Source organism: Gambusia affinis, linkage group LG15 (assembly GCF_019740435.1).
Source record: "Gambusia affinis linkage group LG15, SWU_Gaff_1.0, whole genome shotgun sequence".
Taxonomy (NCBI): Eukaryota; Metazoa; Chordata; class Actinopteri; order Cyprinodontiformes; family Poeciliidae; genus Gambusia; species Gambusia affinis.
The window spans coordinates 16,111,536-16,131,537 of record NC_057882.1 but is presented as its reverse complement, the minus strand read 5'-3'; the positions used below and the strand labels follow the sequence as shown (position 1 = coordinate 16,131,537).

Below are 20,002 nucleotides of genomic sequence, written 5' to 3'. Positions count from 1 at the left end.
AAATGTTATGACTCAAGATGCTTTACAAGTTTTATGTCATGTTTTGAAGATGACTATGGTTTCCCAAAAATAAAGGTTATGTACTGCAAATCGTTGCTGAAGGAGGCAAGGAAGTTTATTTATCGAAGTAATTTTCTCTATTAAAGGGATAATACGGCTACAATAAAACAGAATACAAGACGTTTACAGTCTATTTTTCATTTACATTCATGATGTATACTGATACTTTGTGGTGTCCTTTCCATCAGATCGCCATAACAGATGTCAGAAAGGCTCACCTTTCCAACACGATGATGTGTGGAACCACAAACAACTGAGCAGAGCACCAGAACAACGTGGTGACTGATTGAAAGCTTCACATCACATTCTGCGAGGTAGTGTGTGTGTAGGTGTGTGTGTGGTAGGGGTTCACAAAGAGTTGAAGAACAAATTTCAACTCCTCCAGGAATGGCTTTGATCTCCTGGCTTACCACTTTAAAAGATAGACCAGGCTCTCAGAGCATGGACACAGCGCATCTCCAAGGCACATTTACTTTAATACTGGCCAAAAACAACATGAGGAAGAGGAAGAAAGTATTCTGGTCCCGCTGGGGTTTTGGTGGAATAGAATAAAAAAAAAACAACAAGTTGAAGCTGGTGGTGGAGACCAGAATCTGCAACTAATGTGAAATCTGATTATGGAAAGAGAAGGCAGCGAGACACTCAGGGCTGTTTATGTAAATCTAGTCCTTACTGGAAACTTGTTTTTGTTTACCACAAAGATCTGTCCTTGAAATGAAAAAAGAAAATATATCATAATTACTACAGCTAGTGTAGAGCTTTCTTGCTTGAATTAATCCACACATATATTATTGTTATATTTCCATTATGTAAACAGAGGCTGGGATCAGAATTTCTACAAGGAGACTGAAAATCTTTAGCTCGATTAGCCACTATTGGTGACCATACGTAATTGCACATGCTTTATGTGAACACTGTGTGAAAAACACCCCAACCTTGTTTTTTTAAAAAAAATGAGTATTAGGTTGTGTAAATCAGAAGCAGCATAGAGATTTAGGAAGATTTTTAAAAAGATGTATTTTCAGTTTTCATGCCTACAAATCATGGAAGCTGTGAGAGAGGGAGAGAGAGCAAGACTTTGAGCAGATAACCAGAATTCCAAAAAAAAGGGAAAGCTTCTATTGAACTTTTCTACTCTTACTGTTAAAGAAAATGCTGAATTTGGGCATGTTGGCATCCTTCTGGGAATCTCACAGTAAAGCCAGACATTTTATTCTCAGGGGAATACACAGGAAGACTGCCCTCCAGTAATGCTAGCAACGTGGGTTGGCATTTATCGTATCGTTTATCACTAGGGCCGTAACGATTCCTCAAATGATTCAATTGCCTTGATTGTTAAAATTCCTTGAGGAAAATTTTACCAGGTTTTGGGGGACAAATAAACATTGACATTATCTAAAATATTCTTTTACAACAGCCCTAGTTATCATCATAAATTTATTGTTGTGACAGAAATTCTGATTTATCGTTGTCACAGTAAATTCCAATTAAATGATGTTTAAACACTCCCCCAAAACTGTGCTTATTGTTGGGATTATTTTTACTATTTCAAAAAAAAAAAAAAAAAATTCAAAATCTTTATCCAATCAGTCTTGATTTTATGCATTGATCCAACATCAACTTTAACTGTAACTATTAACCCCAGGTAGAAGTGGTAATAGATCAAAGGTCTGGTCCCAAAGCAGAATTGGGTGTTGACCAAAGAGGGATTTAACAGAACCAGAGCTGTGGAGAATCTTTGATAATCCATGGGAAAGAGCTTCACAGTGTCTTGGCAGACAGTTCGCAGCATGAAATGAGCTTTGTCCCTCCGAGAGTCAAACTGGGACTGCGATGAGAAAAGACGAGGTGATTCTTTTGTCGTCTGTTGTCAATAACTGTACAGCTTGAGGACAGCCGAGGAATGAGTGCTTCGGAAGTTTGTGTGAGGAATAACAAGAGGAGAAGATCTTGAACTGGAGTGTTTTCTTCCCCCAAAGTCACAGGTTACAAAGCGAGAAAAGCTGTCGCAGAGGACATGGTCAAATGGAACAAATTATTCTTAGACTGACATGCATTGTCTGCTATTCCTTTCTTTATTTGCAGAGGAACGGCTTTGTTTGGAAAATCTGGGTAAGAAAGTTAAAGATGACAAAGTGAGACAATAAGAAAAGCACTTCAGAAACAGCTAGCGGATTCTGATGGGCATCAACACACGCACAAAAAAACTTAATCTCTTTTAGTCCTACTGAGAGCCTCTCTCATGCACCTATCAATTACATCTGGATGCAGTTCACTTTTTCAGCATCTGAAAACCCCTCTTTCAGGCAATTATTTCTGAACTCTGACTCTTCCATGTGACAAACGGGTGGTGGTAAGTGCACACCCAGATTCATGGCGTCCCTCTCTGGAGAGCATTTCATTTCTCAGGCTGTGATGAGCTCCTTTGTTCTCGCTTTAACTCCCAGCATCCCATAATTGGCCACCATCTGGGGCTATCATTCCTATTCTCTTCCCCCCGATCCGACTTCTTTGTTTCCCTCCCACCGCCTGCTCCACATGTGCCACATGTGCATGTTTCTGGTAGGAAATCATACATCTGTTGTGTATCCATTAGCCTTTCTTGAAAGATTATGTAATCTTATAATGAGGACTGATTATCAAGACAGACGTCCTTAGACTTCATAGTTATTTTCTGTAGCAGTGTTTTTATGAAGAAAGAAAAAGACATGTGGGATAAGGGACAGATGACATTATGAAGGACGACCCGTTGAGGTCCTTCGGCCTTTAAGTGACCTTTTAACATCGTGCTTTTGTTCTGTCACTTGGGTACACTGTTCAAAAATGATTCTCAGCTTAACTCTTCCTACACATGTCACAGTGCACCGTTCATCTCTGCTGAAGCAGAAGCATGTCTAACGCCTCCGAGTTGTACAGAGGCCAGCAGCAGTTTGGGAATTTGTGAACTTGTTACCGGCTGGATTCTGGATTTAGTTAGACGTTTACTTATCATTGGCAGTATAGCAGTCACCACTGAGAATGTGTTCTGTGGCCGATCTCTGGTAAAGTAAAGCTGCCACTTGCCAAGGCTGATTTGAACATATTCAGATTTTTATTTATGGATTGAAATATAGGTACAGCCTTTGGTTTTCTATCCCTTTTCAAACCAGCCATATTAAATCAAAACCATTAGTGTATTTTGATTAAATGGAACGCTTCCTCAGAAGTTTGGGTGAATTAGCCTACAAGCGAGTTCCCCAACTCTACCTCTGATTCCATATTGTGGAACATGTTGGGGTTTCACAAGGCTCAGTACCGGGCCCATTAAATTGTCCGGTTCCTGATGGTCAACGTTAACTTTTAACCAATCCCTCTGCTGCTCCAAGCTTTTCTATGTAAAAAGTTAATAACTAACTGCTGCTCCAAAGCTGTGAGACTCTTTAGACTTTGTTTTGCTGACTGCAGACAACCATAAAACCCAGCTGAAATGAAAACCTTTTTCCTGTGAGGCTTTTATGTCACCATATTACTGGGAATGTTTTCATTTAGCTTGTACTGCTTGCAGCTTAATCTTACTTGTCTTCTACAGCTCTGTGAGGTGCTTTATGAATAAAGTTTGCTTATAAAAGACTCAATTAAAGTTTTTTTTTTTTAGAAAGCACACATATAGTAATGACTTAAAGATGAGCAAAAGATTTCCAGAATTGTTTCACTTAAAACTGTTTACATTTTGCAGCATCAGAACATCAGATCAAAAATATCCAAACATGTGCTTTGTCTTTGTATAACATAGCAGCTAGCTTAGGCAGGTCAGCAGCCAAAACTCCTCTGTTGACAAGAAAAAACAAGTTTATCTGGTGTTTGGCATGAACTACTTGAATATAGTTCGTTAGAGTATATTCCTGAGGCCGGGGTGGGGAGGCGTTGTTAGGTTTTTAACGGGGACAAATTGGCTAGACAAGAGAGTTGTGATGGATGAACATGTTGGATTATGACAAGGAAATCATCGAGATCCATCAAAACACTGCTATCAGCTTCACTGATCAAGCATCCACTGATGAGGAAGTTGGCTTAATTGGGACTCCTCATCAATAAAGAAAAAATGCCATATGCTGTAACAGGAGACGTGTGAAAGATGAGACTAATTAAAAAAACATAGTTGCTGAGGAAAACGGCACATTGCAGGAAATTGGTTAAAGAAATAAAGCCTCAACACGAAGAAATAATGCTTTTGTTTGTTTTATTATTGGCTATTTCAAATGAATGTCCACAACCCTGGCAGCTAAAGCTCCAACACACACATCTCGCCAAACAAGAGGCCTGAGCAAATAAACAGAGTATTACTGCTGGTAATTGATATCATTTACAACGTATTACCCCATCACCCAGTTGTGTGTGCATGCGAGCCTGTGGTTTGTCCCCCGAGCAGCAGAGCACAAGAGCAGAGCCCCATCTGTTAGTGTTGTTGACAGCTGTGTGTAAGATTGCGTGTGTATGACCGCAGGGGGCGTGTAGGGTGAGAACATGACGGATCGCAGCGTCGAATGACGGGGGGTGAGAGGGGAGCGGATACAAAATAAATGACTCCATGTATTAGTTGCTAATTTATATCAATACTTACACACTGAAGCATGACACGAACACACACCCTCATTAAAATCACCCCAATTCTGTGCTCAAAACAAACACAGCATGAAATGCCACAACTCTGCAAGTCCCAAGGGGAAGACATTTTTAACTAAAGTGGCATATCTTAAAAAAAGGGAAAAAAATGGTTGAGAGTTTTAGGCATAAATTTAATAAAAACAAGAGTTTTCTGAATTTCACTGCCCTGCCTACCTAATGTTTGGGAGACTAGACCAGAGGTAAGCATGCAGAAATCAGCCGGTGATCGTCTGACTGATGACTGGTCAGTTGGAAGCTCAAAAGGTTGGAGAAAGTAAGACTAATTTAATTTTTTGTTTCAGTGAGGTACTAAAATGAAGACAGAAAAAGCACAAAGATGTAAAGGAGCTATTGGCTACATTCACGCAGCACGGAAATGCAACCCAAATTAGCTTTTTTTGCCCGTATGCAAACAATATGTGCTTTTTTTAACTGCAGTCTGAATGGCCCAATTCCGATCTATTCACACCCCCAAAAATGCCGCATTTTATTTGACTTTTATGTCACTGGCGTGAAACATGCGTTATAATTCTGCACCATAAAAAAACAGATGTGGTAAACCAGGACGTAAACAATGACAGAAAATTATGATTATGAACTTATGGAAGAAGTCTGGGTCAGTGAAACGCACCGATTCACAATCTGCCCACTCTTGGTTCTGACTACACGTCCAAATTGCAGTCAATGATTCACGAAAGGCCGTTGCTATTAGTTGTGTTTTCTTTTTTATTAGCTTCCTTCGTATTATGATCTTGTGACCACAGGCTTTCATCGGTGTATAAACTTTAAAATCGATCCATAATCAACTCCATCCATTATTACTTCTGTAAACAACGTGCTGATGTGTGACGTCTACGTATTTTATCAATAAACATGAAAGACAGCACTTCTGTAAATCTACTTTCTTTGTAATATGCACATTGATGCTGCTGTTTAGTAACACTAATTGTGCTAATCGCTAAAGCAAGATGCTAATGTCAGTTTCAAGTGCCATCTCAGTATTAACCTCCTCCCAGTATGAATGATCAACGACCCGTCACAGTAGGATGGTTAGAATAATCTTCTAAATGAATGCAGTCCTCGTATTTTTCTACTTTGCAGATAAACCAGAGACCAGAACTCCGCCACAAATTTCTAATGAGTGCAATCAGATCGTAATTAGACGTCCTGGCTTGTACGTTTAGTTTGAAAGTGAATTCTCCAGATGATCGCCCCTGCTCCCTTTCCCAGCAGTTGCATTCCCCCCCCCCCAATAAAACCCCTATGTACAGCAAGCCAAACTTTGCATTTAATGCCCCCATGTAGAATTATAGGAGCCCTCCTCTCTAAAGTGGAAATGAAAGTGCTCGCCTCAAACTTTACAACCCCTCAGCACCCACAGCTTTGCATTACTGCAACGCCGAGCTAATGCATGTAGCCCTGTCCACCACTGCACGTTTCAGGGAGAGAGAGAGAAAGGTTAGAGCTCTCAGAGACAAACAACTTTATCGCCCTTTTGTCTGTTTGTAAACGTAATCCAACTTTTCTGGCTCTCGTTATTTCTGGGAAGCTGCTCAGGACTATCAGGTTACACCTCGCCGAGACCCCCCAGGGCATGCTGGGTGAGGTGGTGTCCCTCTGCTGGGGACACAACTCCACAGGAGATCCCACATAATAAACTATAAGCTGCAGCAATGCGCGACGAACAAAATTGGGGAATACTGAAGATAGCACAGATGTCTTCTACAAACAACGCGGAGAACAGAACATTCAGTAACGGCACAATGTGGCGTCTGTCGGGGTCATTTAAGGGATTTATTTATCTCAAGGATTTCTCCGGCGAAGCCATTGCCTTGTCTTAGAAGAAGACTTCCTAACAATTAGAATGATTTTGGTCATAAAACTCCTGAGCCACAAGAACTGAAATGCCGGTTTGGGGGAAAAGGGCAGGTTGGGTTTAGCAGCTCAAAGATTTGCTGAAGCTGCGTGATATGATGCATTTCTACTGGGCAAAGCACCACATTTGTTCAGCTACACAGTTATATAACCAGCTCTCTGAAGACATGTGTTTTTGCTTTTTAGTAAAACAAATTCAGAGCTCGATTAAGTTCCCACCATCTATTTAAGCCAACAAATAGACAAGCAGCAAAAATATTTGAGATGTTACAAAAGCAAAATGTGCTAAATAACAGTATATTCAATTATGAGAGATTTTAGTGTCATTTGATGTGACAGTACTTTAAGGGTTTCCTTGGTCTGGGCAGATTGAAATGATTGTATATTTTGATGAGTATGAGAGGGGAAGGAAATCCTCAGATCTCATATCTTCTGTTTCTTTTTAAACAAATTATGTAAAAATATATTTTTTCCTTCTGTTTTGACTGTCACCTGCTCGTAAAAAATAAATACATCTATTGTGATAAATTTCTTATAAGAATGCTGATTTATTAATTGATACGTTCCAATTGCCCACAATAGTCATATGAAGAGTTTGGAGACAAAGCTTTTCCAAGCTCCTACTGAGAATCCATTTTATTGAAAGACCAGAGGAGTGTAAGCCTGACTTGGTTGCCATGTGACTGAGGATTAGGAACATGACCTTAAAGGTCAGAGGTTATCTGGTTTGGTTTGAGGCTGTCAGACAGCTTCATGGTGAGAAATAAATGCTGGAATTCCTCATGTGGATAAGCATCTTCATAAAGCACACACAGGTGCACTAGTGTCACAATTCAATTGTTGCTTAGATATGAGTTTTGTTCAGTCTGACTGATCTAATCTCTGCTACACCTTTACAAAAATGTAAGGTTTTAAATAAGAAAGCTTTAATGAGAAACTGCTCTTAATAAAAATCCTCATAAACGTTGATTTATTGAAATGGCTCCCAATACATATTATGGGCTGTTTAAATTATAACTTGTTAAGTTGCTTTATTTTTAAGCCTTTTCTAGTTTTGCCATGTCCTGGATGACTGAGAACCAGCAGGTAGATATAAATTAATATCTGGGGGGAATTCTAACTTAAACGTAACATGTAAAGCACCAGGGTTTATATAGAAAAAATATTCATTTTATTTTGTGTTTTTAAAGGCTCTACATTGAAGACAGTGAGAAATGAAGGCGGCTTTTTGTTTTTCCCATCTGTTCTCGGCTCCCACACACAGAGCTGTCTGCCACTCCTCAGCCTCTCCCTCCGGTTTCAAACTCTTTTAATTAACTAAAAGTTAAAGAACTTAATATGAATGAGATGTTTGCTACCTTTGACAAAAAAAAAGCCTAAGTCTATGAAAGCAGTGTAGCAGTTTTGCTAATGACGGAGCTTATCAAGATTCAGCCAAAGTAAGAAAATAACGAACTGCAGTCTGATCTTTGTTAGTGTGTTTCTTCTTATTGAGCAGTGAATGTAGATAAAAGGTGTTACATGTCTTTTGTTTTCAGTATTTACTTACTGGAGGGCTTTATGTTTGTGACGCAGAGCCACAGCTAACAGCTAGCTCCTCACTTCAGTGGCTCTAACGGAGCCTGTGCCGTTCCGCACTGCTGTTGCTCTTCTTCCAAGTTGGACTGAACCATTGTTCTAACAGCGGTAGGGGTGGACTTAAAAATTAATTCTTATTTTTTTCTCAGATAAACGGTAGATTTTGCTCGTTTTTTGCTTCTTTTGCCTTTACATATTTATATTATTTAAATGCAAACGTTTCTTCAAAAAATTTTTTTGGGGGGTGGAGGAGAGGACAATTATAGACTTTTCCAAGATTGGAGAGTGGGGGGTGGGGTCTATAACTACAGCGCAGGGCATTCTGGGTAAATGCGACCACAGAAATAGGAGAAATGACTCGACCTTTTAACGAAGACAAAGGAGACATTTTAAAACCGCTAAAATGTAAACACTCTTGTTTACAGAAGAAGAAGAAGAAAACCTCTGTCTTTAGAGGTTTTTGTGTAATTTCCGTCTATGGTTCTTGGGCCACCACTGGTCAGAGGTTTTTCCAAAGTGTTTGGTTCATTGAACACAGTGCAGGGTCAAAGAGAACCGCAGCTGAAAATGCGACAAATGTTGCAACTTTGGTCCCCAATCAAACCGAGTCTATCAAAACTATCAGGTGTATAAATATCCTTTGCCTTAGTCTGAAGTCTCTGAGAAGCTAAACCCAAAAAGAAAGCTAAAGAAAAAGCATCCCCACCAGCATGATGCTGCCACCACCATGCTTTCACTGTAGGAACAGACTTTAAAGAAAAGAAAAGAAACAAAAAAAAGTGCAAACTGTCACAACTAGAACACACGAAAAGCATCCTCTGATGACATAAGTGCACAACGTTCTCAACAGTGGTTACAAAAAAAAAAGAGAGAGAGGAAAACTCAGACCACTATGCCCATTTACGGTCAGTCAGTGTTCTGCAAAGCTTGTTAAATAAATCATACGGTCTCTGGAGAGAAAAACAAAACACTGAAGGCTCCTTCCAAACTCCGTTTCATCAACAAAGCAACAAGCTCAGGTCCTGGTGTGAGTCTCTTTAGGTATGGAATCTACACTTCACATGCCTTCTTTTGCAAGGTATGATGAAGCCATTCCATGTCTGCAGCTTGTGTTAACACAGGCTGGTTCAAAGAAGCCAAGCAGGTTATGGATTTTATTTGGAAAAAACAAAAGAACATCTTCAATCAATTTCATGGCAACATCCACAAACAAAGTCGCTGCAGTGCAGTGGATCATTCCCGGGCAATCAGACGCTGTGACATACTATTCTATCCTCCTGAGAGCTTCACAAAGTACATGCCATTCTCCGATCGCCTTCAACAACACAGACCCAGCGAACATGTGGCCGGTTTATTTTTATGTTTTCTTGGCTGGGGTTGGCTGGAAGCGGAAATTCCCAGCAACAGCAGCAGCATTTGGCTCGCAGATTGGTAGTCAATTCATTAAGGGTGTCGGATACGGTGCAGCTATAAATCAAAGATCAAATCTTCTAACATGCTTCATTTGAAAGTGGGATTGTTGCATTTAACCAAGAAAAGGGAATTTAGTTTGTCAGTAGCGGTCTATATATTTGAAGTTTCTCATACTCCGGGTGTAAAAATAGTCCTGTCCTTTGAACTTTTTCCACATTTGAGCGCTTTAACGTTTATGTATCATATTCAGATTTCACACAACAGCTTAAGACAAAGCCACACACAATTGTAAAGTGAAAGGTTTATAAAATTCTTGTAAAAAAAGTGTGGCGTTTATTATTCACCTCTATTTACCGTACTCTGTTTCAGAGGGACAAGAAAAACGTTGTTGGCAGAAATAACTATTAATACTGATTAATCGACTATTGGAAAAATCAGCAATTAATTTAGTAATCGATTAATTGTTAACTGGAGTAGGCAGACTCAAAAAAAGGTCATTTGCTGAAAGCTGCACCAAAAAATAAAAAATAAAAAATATATATATATATATCAACTTTCCACATGTTAATTTTAGTTTTTTATACGTGGATGATTCCTTTGCTACAAATGAACAAGTGCACATATGAATGTTTTATTTTCTTATTTTAAAAAGAAATTAAATAATTTTTTTATTTGCATTTTTCATACATTTCTAATATTGCACAAAAAAGGCTTGGTGGTTGTATAAATCCGCAAAATGTGCCGTTTAAAAAAAAAATCTAATTAATCATCAGAAATATTGATTACTAAAATAATTGTTAGTTGCTACCCTAACAAAAACACGTAAAAATTCTTGAATATACACAATGAACAGTGTACAATTGGATATGCTGTGTGCAGTGACAGATAAATTGCCAAAACAAGTGATGGAATATTAAAAGCTTTTAATCACTTTAAATTGCAATTGAGTCGACATTGTGCACTTTAAATGGTGAAGCATGTTGGTGGTAGCTTTATGCTATGGAAACGCTTTTCTTCAGCAGTCAGATAAAAGCTGCTAAAAGCTAAATAAAGGGCAATCCTGGAAGAAAAAGCAGCAGAACACTTGCTACAGTTTACATGCATAGATCCTTATGTAGAAACTCATCCCGGTTAGGTAAAGCATTCACTTGCTTTAGGCTAAACTGCTAGACTGTAGCGAGCTGAGTGGATGCAAAGACAGAGAAAAACACCACAGCCAGATCTGAGTGGATCAAGAAGGATGCGTGGTTGGTGCTGCGCTCCTGTCACTCCATTTGTTTTTCAGAGGGAATCAAAGGCAAAACTCAAGGACATAAATCTTCAAACTGAAATGGGAAGGCATGGAAAGCTGCAGTAACAAATAAGGAATGCGAACAATAACATGCGGGTTCAACATTTTCCATCCAAAGTTGTTGTTTTAAAAAAATAAAATAAAAATTATATCAGGAGATTTAGGCTTGCGGAGAAACAACAAAGCACAAGATATTTTGGAGAAGTTTTGTGTTTGCCCCACTTTGTTTGATATCTGAGGTGTGACACTTGTAAGGAAAACTTTGTCACGGATTCTACTTTTACCTGTTGACTCCGCACGCCATAAACAAATCCCCTCCAAAGGGCTTAAAAGCGACGAATACTTCTTTTGAAATGTGAAGAGCACAAGAGGGAGGGTTATAAATAAGCAGCCACACGCTCACTTCTGTGCAAGTTTGGAGGAAGAACGGGGACATCGCTGAAAGATGGGAGCGTTTCCATCCGTCAGAGGCCTCATGCTGAGAGGTTCTACCGACTGAATTGTGGCAGAACTAACTGTAAAAGCTGTGCTGAATTGCAGGAAAGTTACAGAAGGAGCCAAGCTTTATTTGATTTCCCGTGACTTCAAGGGGAAATGGAAGAACGACACCTTGGCAGGCCATTGATACAAAGCAGAAAATGAAACCACCCATTCCACTTTAAAATGGAACTTAAAGAGATTCCTCCCAACAAAACAGTGGAAACCCCCGATGCAATTTACTCCCAGACTGTTAATCTAACCACTTTCATAACAAGCCGCCACTACAGAACCACTTTACTGCACAGAAAGGCTAGACGACTCATTAAAGTGACTCACACGGAGAGAAAATGGGAACAAACGTGACATATTTTTGTTCGGCGGCTGACCTCACCTGGACCTGCCCTTTGCCCATGATCTTGTCCACGATCTCGTTGTCGTCCTTGTTGAGCATGCTTTTGTCGAAACACTTCTCGTAGCACAGGATCCGCAGGTACTGGGAGCCCTCCAGCTCGATCTCAAACTCCTGGAAAACGACGCAGGTGGAGAGAGGGAGATTTAAAACGGTGGACTGGACAGGAAGCGCGGTGCGGCGACTTGTCAGGTGGCGACTGACTTCGTTCCACTGGGGCTCTGCGGTGTCTCTGAAGACCCGGGTCTTGGCCTTGCTCACAAAGTAACCGAATGAGTCCACTTCCAGGGTGCAGTATAAATCTATCAGAGAACAGAGAGAGAGAGAGAGACAAGGTTCATCAGATTAACAGACAGTCTGAGCGCTTCATGCTTTGCTACTTGATTTAAAGTCAAGCTGCGACGGGTCTCTCATGTCTAAATCTTCCAAACGTTTTGAAGTCAGATTTAAAGTACAAACACTGAAGTTCATAATGAGTTTCTGGCAAATATTTTCACAGTGATCAGACTGTAAATATGGAAGCTGCAACAACAAAGACAGGAAGGAAGGAGCAGAAAGAGGGAAGAATCAGTGAAAGTATGAAACTGGATGGACAGACGGACGAATAAACAGATGAATGGATAGATGGATAACAGATGGATGGATGGATGACAGATGGATGGATGGATGGATTGATGGATGGATAACAGATGGATGGATGGATGGATGGATAACAGATGGATGGATGGATAGATGGATAACAGATGGATGGATGGATGGATAACAGATGGATGGATGGATGGATGGATAACAGATGGATGGATGGATAGATGGATAACAGATGCATGGATGGATGGATAACAGATGGATGGATGGATGGATGGATAACAGATGGATGGATGGATTGATGGATGGATAGATAGATACACGGATGAATGGATAGATGGATAAACAAACAGATGGATAGACAGATGGATAGATGGAAAAATGCATGAATAGATAGACAGATGATGGATGGATGGACAGATGGATGCAGGCAGTCAGAAGTTGAATTGGAGAAGACCTAAAAAGGATTTCATTGCGTTCATGTTGACATTTTGTTCTGGTTTCTTGGCTCATCTCTTGTGTCTGTGCCGACCGTCGGCCTCGGCTGCTCTCCTCCACTCCACAACCTCATTCCTCTCTCCACCGGGACCAGCCCATCCTGACCCCCTTCACGAACCCATCAAGTCATTAAACGAGTTTCTGTTAACGCTGACCCCTCCAGATCGAGCTGCCGGCTGCCTGTGATGGTTCTCCAGATCATCCTGCAGCGTGGACCTCGTCCCCCGGGGTCGCCTCCACCTGACAGCATGACGGATGGCCGTGTCCTTTGACCTCTCACAACGATAGGTGTGGGGGAATGTGTGCGAATCTCACCTTCGCATACTTACTCAAAGACTAAGAACATTGTATTGAAAGCACAAGAAAAGTGCTATCCACAACTTGGCTGCATTCAGATAACTATCAGAGGAACACGGAGTCTTACTCCATCTGGTTTGACTCCATCTTTGTTTATTTTCTCAGCCTCCTGAAAGGTTCGGGCATAATTCGTCCCAGTGAGGGAGAGATTAGTGCCAGTGCTATGAGGGAAGTTCAGCGGAGGGGAATTCAGCTGGGCCATGTGGGAAATGAAGCAATTATTGTACACTTCCCCTACATAATGTAGCTGCTTGGACAGCTGCATATATCTTGATATTTAATATCAAAAAGTTTATTTTAACTGAAAGAAAATTATAAAAGATGAAGAACATGAGTCTTTTTTTTTTAAGTTTCTTAAATATATATATATATATATTTAAAAGAGTAGTGAATCAATACTTTGCAGAACCACCAATTTTGGGGTAAGATTCGAACATTCAGAGACACGTTCAAGTCATGCACATCTTAATCAGCTCTGGACTTTTACTAGGCCACTCTAACATGGAGCTGATTTGATCCAACTGGGAGGAGTCCAGCTGTAGATGTACCGTATGCCATCCCAGATTCAGGTCACTGACATTTTCTAACAGGTTTTCTTAACCTGCTTCCTTGTAGCTGCTGAAGAGAAGAACGCCCACAACAGGGTTGACACCATATTTCTCACGCTTTTATTGCCCAAAAAAAAAAAAAAAAAAAAAATCAAATCAGTAAGAATGTTTTTCATGTTACACAAATATTTAATCCTTTGTGTTGGCCAGTCACATAAAGTACCAAAAACGTTGAAGTTTGTGGTGAGGTTCAAGAGGTTTGAATGCTTGTGGAAGTCGCCATGGCAACTGTCAACGTTGATAACGCCGTCGTATCCATGAATTGCTGATAGTCACAGCCGACAGAAGCTAGGGCTGAAAAGACGATTCATTCATTCGTATGAATCGTGATGAATTGATTGTTGAAATAATCGTTAACTAATTCAGTAGTCGATTAATCATTAATGGGAGTACAAAGACTAAGCCAAAAATGTGCAAAAATATAGAAATTTTTAATTTTATATTCCGTAAATCTGTCTTAGCTAAAACTCCTCAAGTGTCATAATTTTATCTTTACTAAAGCATTACTTTAGTAAAGACTTACTAAAGTAATGCTGTCGTTGAAACGGTTGCAATAAAATGCATGTTTTTTTTATTTGAAGAAATGAACTAAATTGTTTATTTCCATCTTTTAATGTATTTCTACTATTGTATAAGAAATGCTTATATGGTCAAAATGGAAAATCTGTAGAATGTGGCCATTTTTAATTAATTAATCGTTGGAATAATCGATTACTAAAATAATTATTAGCTGCAGCCCTACTCTCTGAAAGTCGACTTCCTTTCTGTATAAAAAAAAATGTATGAACCCCGACCCAAAAACTCAAACGAGGCCACGGGAAGCATATTTAGAGGAGCTTTTCTCTCTTTTTTTTTTTTTGCTTCTCTGCACTGTATCCAGGGGGTCTTCGGCAAGCGGGGCAGAAGTCCATGAGTTTTCATTTTCCTGGCAAGTCACCACCAGGCTTGCCCGTTGGGAAAGAGGAGTGGAGGAATAAACTGGTCAGGATTGGGTCTCGACCTCTAAATACCGGGTAATGGATCCCATCCTTTTTCATCTTAATTAGCGAAGGAGCACAGCCATTGTGCTTGTGTGTGTGTGTACACACACAGAAGGCTAACCTGCGCCCGAGGCGATGCTGAATGTTGGGTCAAACAGCGGGTCCACAGAGTTTAGAGGCAAGTGCTAATCAGTTAGTCTAATCAGCGCTCTGCAGCCACCAGCATGGTGGGCTCTAGGTTCTGCTTCAAGGCTTCAGGACAAAATATTTGTTTTACGGGAACAAATAAAACGAGCAGAGAACAGGAACTGTTTTTGTTCAATCTAGAGAGGGAAAATTAATAAAAGCTGGGAAATGGGAAAACAAGGAGCGAACGTTGAATTAGACAGAAAGTTGGAAGTGCTGAAACAATACAATTATCTATCCTTCCATCGTCTTAGAGCAGATATTCTGTTCGGATGATTTCGGGGATGTCTGCGCACGTTTCTTACTGTTTGGCCTACATGTTCTTATCTGGATCTGTTCACACTGTTCCAACACAGCTCAGGCTGCAGAGAGCTGCTGTCACTTTGACAGACGGAAATAAGAACTCAGAATAAAGTAGCGTGATCTGTTTTTCACCTTTTTTTGTTGTTGTTGTATTAGGTTAGACCTCCTTTTTAACAAGCAGTTTTTGTGACACGCTCAACTCCCAGTTTCTGCTGCTGTGACCCAGTTAGACTAAGTTTTGCCCTGGGCTGAATTTAAAGCCACTTTCCTGTTGAGCAGAGATTGTTTTGACACAAATAACAGACCCCAATAACGTCCTCTGGTCCATACTGATTAGTTTTAAGTCTAGAATGGAAGGAAAAGCACGATGCAGTGTTAAAAAATTGCTAATTTGCGTCACATTTACATTTTGAGAGGACTAATTACACAGAAAGTATGAAAGCTGTGTTTCTAAAACAAGCAGCTTTAAGTCAGGTATCATGCTACCTTACACAGCTTAGCAGTGATGCATTGTGAGCAGAATTGTACTTATTAAGTCATGGATGATTTAACATGGAACTTTTCTTCAGCTTAATCAGAAAAAAGTACCACTTGTTTCAATAATAGGCACAGAGCTTCAGGGATAAAAACTCGTGTTCTAGCATTAGCAATGAACCCTTCAGATAAAGAGGAAAAATCTCCTGTTATGTTTCATCCAAGTCTGAAAGGGTAATTCACGGTTTTAAAATAGGCTGAAAGCAACAATTCCTGGCCGCCTCCTCCAGCAGAGCGAAGCTGCACTGCAGTTACTACAAAATACAGCTGCAATAACGCTGGCGAGGACCCGAAAGGAAGCTCACGTCACTACAACGTTAATGTCTCTGCAATGGTGCTAAACTAATTTTATAAGCTGTATATTGTAGGGAAAAAAATCATAATCCCAATAAAAATAGACATAAAAAAAATGTCCAGATGTTAATTTTAACACGTTTTACTGAAACAAAACAGTTTTTTGGGTCAATATGTGGTTTTCTCTTAGCAACAGAACAATCTTCAGAGGCTTCAGCCATGAGCCCTTTGGCCTTTAGGCTTTACTCATGTCAAGGAACTGCAGTTTGCCTTTTAGTAGGGTAGATGGCGCTGTAGATAAAATCAGGTTGAGTTCATCTGTGGGCAGCAGAAGAAAAGACTTTGGAATAAATACACACCTCATGCAACCCAGCTGTGAAGTTTAACCTTGTAAGTAACTTTTTTACTGTGTTACAAGCCGATCAAATATTTACTAAATATTCCCTTCGTGTTTCTATTCAACTGTTCTAATAAGCTTATATCTCAGTTTAGTTGGTGTTCCTCATTATAAATATGACACGATTTCATTTAATTTGTTCTCCATTATATCTGACATTGTTGTTTCAGTTGTGAAATGACTTCATTTAGTCCGGCATTTTCCGGTAAGATTATTTGCTGTTACATTTAAATGGAGTCATTTATGATGCAGAAGATGAGGAACGGCCATCAGAGTGACCTCCAACAACACCGACGCACAATCTACCCCTCACCGTCACCATGGCTGCCATTTCCCACCCTGAATCTGCATGCTTCACTAGATGCTGCACACAAATTGCATCAGAGAACCCCCCCACCACCACCACCACCCCAGCATCTCCTCCCCAACACACACACACACACACACACACACACCTACTCATTTCAAACCCGTCAGCTCACTCCGCTCCATCGAGGATCAAACAGTCTTTCAGAGCAGAGAGAGAAAGCTTTCCGATCCATTAACCAGGACAGCCTATACAGACACAGGGCTGTCATAGTAACTGGAAAAGATAATAAATAATAAAGAAAATAAAAAGTTATATCTCTGCTTCAGCCCTCTGATATTTGATCTAGTATTTGTTCAACAAAGGTATCAAAGTGTGGTGAAGCAGCAGCTGTCCACCGCTGACATGTCTGAAACGGTCTCGGTGGTTTCGAGCCCAACACCACTCTCTGCCAACAACGAACCAAGAGTTACAAAGAATGCACAAAAGAAACTGTTGTTTAAAGTGGGCAACCTCAGAGCACGTGAACAAAGCGTTTCAGCATGTTTGGCTGCAGTTCTGCATTGAAAGGGAGCGTGGCTGATTTTTATTCCATTGTACGTGCCTGAAGTGCTTTCTGAGTCAGTTGAAATAGTGCAGGTTGTCAGAGACATTGTGTGTGCAGGCTGCAGCGACTGACTGGGCATTAATGTTTCTGACGATCACGTTTAGGTACAGTGGATTCCTGCAAGTTTTAGATATAAGACACAAAAAGCATGAAATTTAGCTGACAACTCACTGGCCGACTCCTTGAATCCCGTGGCAGAGCGGACGATCACATGCAGGAAGCCGTACAGGCCGGGGGTCTCCTCATCTGGAAAACAAGCCAACAGAGCCGTTATTGAAACACACCGTATCAGGTGAAATGAGAAATGGCATCGTACCACACCAAAAAGTCAGAAAAAGAGTTTCCTTTACGTAAAATGTAGATTAATTTATGCAATTTTCACCCCTGGTGAAGATGCATAAAAACCTTCGGCCTTCAATAAATCAATAACAATATATATTGCAATGGACACATGATCAATATCAATAGATAATACTAGATCAGATATTTAATGTATAGAATATTCACTGGACTCCAATTCAGAACCGCACATCATTCTGGGGAATGTAGGCAGAGAAAAGTAATCAGTTATTAACTGCTTAGAAATAAAAAAAACAATGACATGGATGGAAAACTGTGGATAAAAGGTGAAATGCCACGCCACTAGTTTGAGAGTAATTCAGATATTTAAAACAAGAAAACTGATCAATGATTATTGATGTCGACTGATATGAAATGCTTTTTATCCTGATACGTTTTTCAGCCGTACCGTCCAGCCCTACTGTAACTTACTAAAAAAAAGTTTAGGATGTTTATTTAGTGGGGAATAAAACTCCATGTTGGTAATTATCATTGTTTTAAACATGATCCTCAAAGTCAATATAATTGGTTCCCCAAACTATTAAGTCAAAATAAATGTAAAAATGAACTCCAATTCATTTCTGCTCAGAGTGTCTCTGTAAGCATAAAAAAAAGAAAGCTAAATTTCAGTATTTGAAGATCAGTCAGCCCAAACTATTTCTGTTCATGCTGCTGGTCTAAGACCACACATCGTCAGCCAGCTGAGCTGAATGTTGTGTGGAAGAGTAGACAGGACCCCCCCCCCTCAAAACGTCTCACCAACAAACACTTCAAGACGAGGAATTCTTGCTCTGGTTAAACCCTGTGAAGCTTGCTTGTTTCCTGGTAAATAAACTACGATGAGGGTTGACAGGACTATAGTGAGGTCCAGCGTAGGCGGTGGAGGGGAGAACAGACATCGTTGGGATTAAATATGTGTGTGTGCGTGTTTTTTCTATATGTAACTGGGAAGTTTCACAGGGAGGTGGTTCACAGAGTTCAACTTTGAGGTAGCCTGTAAGCTTCTCCACCGAAAAAGATTTTACACATTTAATATATCAGGTAAATAATGAGTGACGTAAACAAGAGAGATTTCACTGAAAGTAATTATATTTCTAGATCCTCCTCTTTATGTCACTCAAGTCGGTGCATTTATGCTGCTTTCTATCAAGGAATTGGTCACAAATCTTACACTAATCGCAGGAGTTGAGCTTTCTTTAAATATGAACTCAAAACATCTTTGGTTGAAACTTACTTGCGGTAACAGAGATGGAAAGCTTTTTTACAGTAACACATTCATACTTCTTGAACTTTTTTTTTTTTTTTTTACATTCTGTCACACTGCAACCACATGAGAAAGTAGAACTGAATGCTTTTAATCAAATCTGTATGGCCCAGTCAAAACACAACAGTGGGTTTCAGGTCATAAATCCTGCCGGTAAAGGCATGACTAAACAACTGTAGCGGTAATTGCTGCAAAAGGTGGTACCAACACTTGACTCAGGAAGGCCCAATACAAACACTTGCCAAATGTTTTTTTTTTTTTATCTGCAAAACCCTTTGAAATACTTGTATTGTTTTCCTTTGGCTTTATAATTATGCTTTAATTTGTGCTGATCTGGTATAAATAATTCCAATAAATTAAATATCACCAGAAAGTCCAATTTAAGACTTTTATGACCTTCTTTTAATGCCACCTTAAATGACGTTCAAGATCACAAAAACTACATATAGGGGATGGTTGGGGAAATGTAGAAAAAAATGTAGACCTGAATTTGTGCTTCTCACATGTAGCTCTCTAAAGCCTTAACCCCCACATTTCCAGGTTTAAAAAGTTTTTTTTGGCACATAACCTCGAATGGGTTGGCAGAAGAAGTCAGCCAGTGGCAAAACCAACTGTTGCTAAATTTACACTTAGATAGGGGCAAAAATCGAACTAGGTAGCTAGCAGCTTGTTAGTAGTAGCCTCAATCGCCTCGAGTCGCAGAACACAATGGAGATGCTTTCATTCAAATAAAACCTTTGCCTGACATAAAAGTTCAGTGAGACAGAAATTGCATTAAATAGTCTTGCCTTTACAAAATTTAAGACTTGTGATTAAAGAATTTAAGACCAACTCATATTTTCTTTTAGGAATTTAAGCCAATTCAAGACCTTGATTTTATACACACAAATGTAAAACTTTTTAAGGATGCACGTTGTTAGTAGACGTAAATGTGAAAGTCAGTAGGTGGCCCATGTTAGCCTTGTGGTCGTCAACTGCACCCACAATACTAAG

At 39.8% G+C, this 20,002-nt stretch overlaps 1 protein-coding gene across 3 annotated transcripts in view; it reads right to left on the bottom strand.

Moving 5' to 3' along the window:
- abr (ABR activator of RhoGEF and GTPase) overlaps window positions 1-20,002 on the bottom strand; it is a 131,229-nt gene that overhangs the window by 37,002 nt on the left and 74,225 nt on the right. For all 3 annotated transcript variants that reach the window (XM_044139723.1, XM_044139724.1, XM_044139725.1), the window contains 3 exons: window positions 17,578-17,652; window positions 11,955-12,052; window positions 11,733-11,864 (listed from right to left, as the gene is read on the bottom strand). In XM_044139723.1, the coding sequence (XP_043995658.1) occupies window positions 11,733-11,864; window positions 11,955-12,052; window positions 17,578-17,652 (305 nt within the window). The remainder of the gene's footprint in view (window positions 1-11,732; window positions 11,865-11,954; window positions 12,053-17,577; window positions 17,653-20,002) is intronic.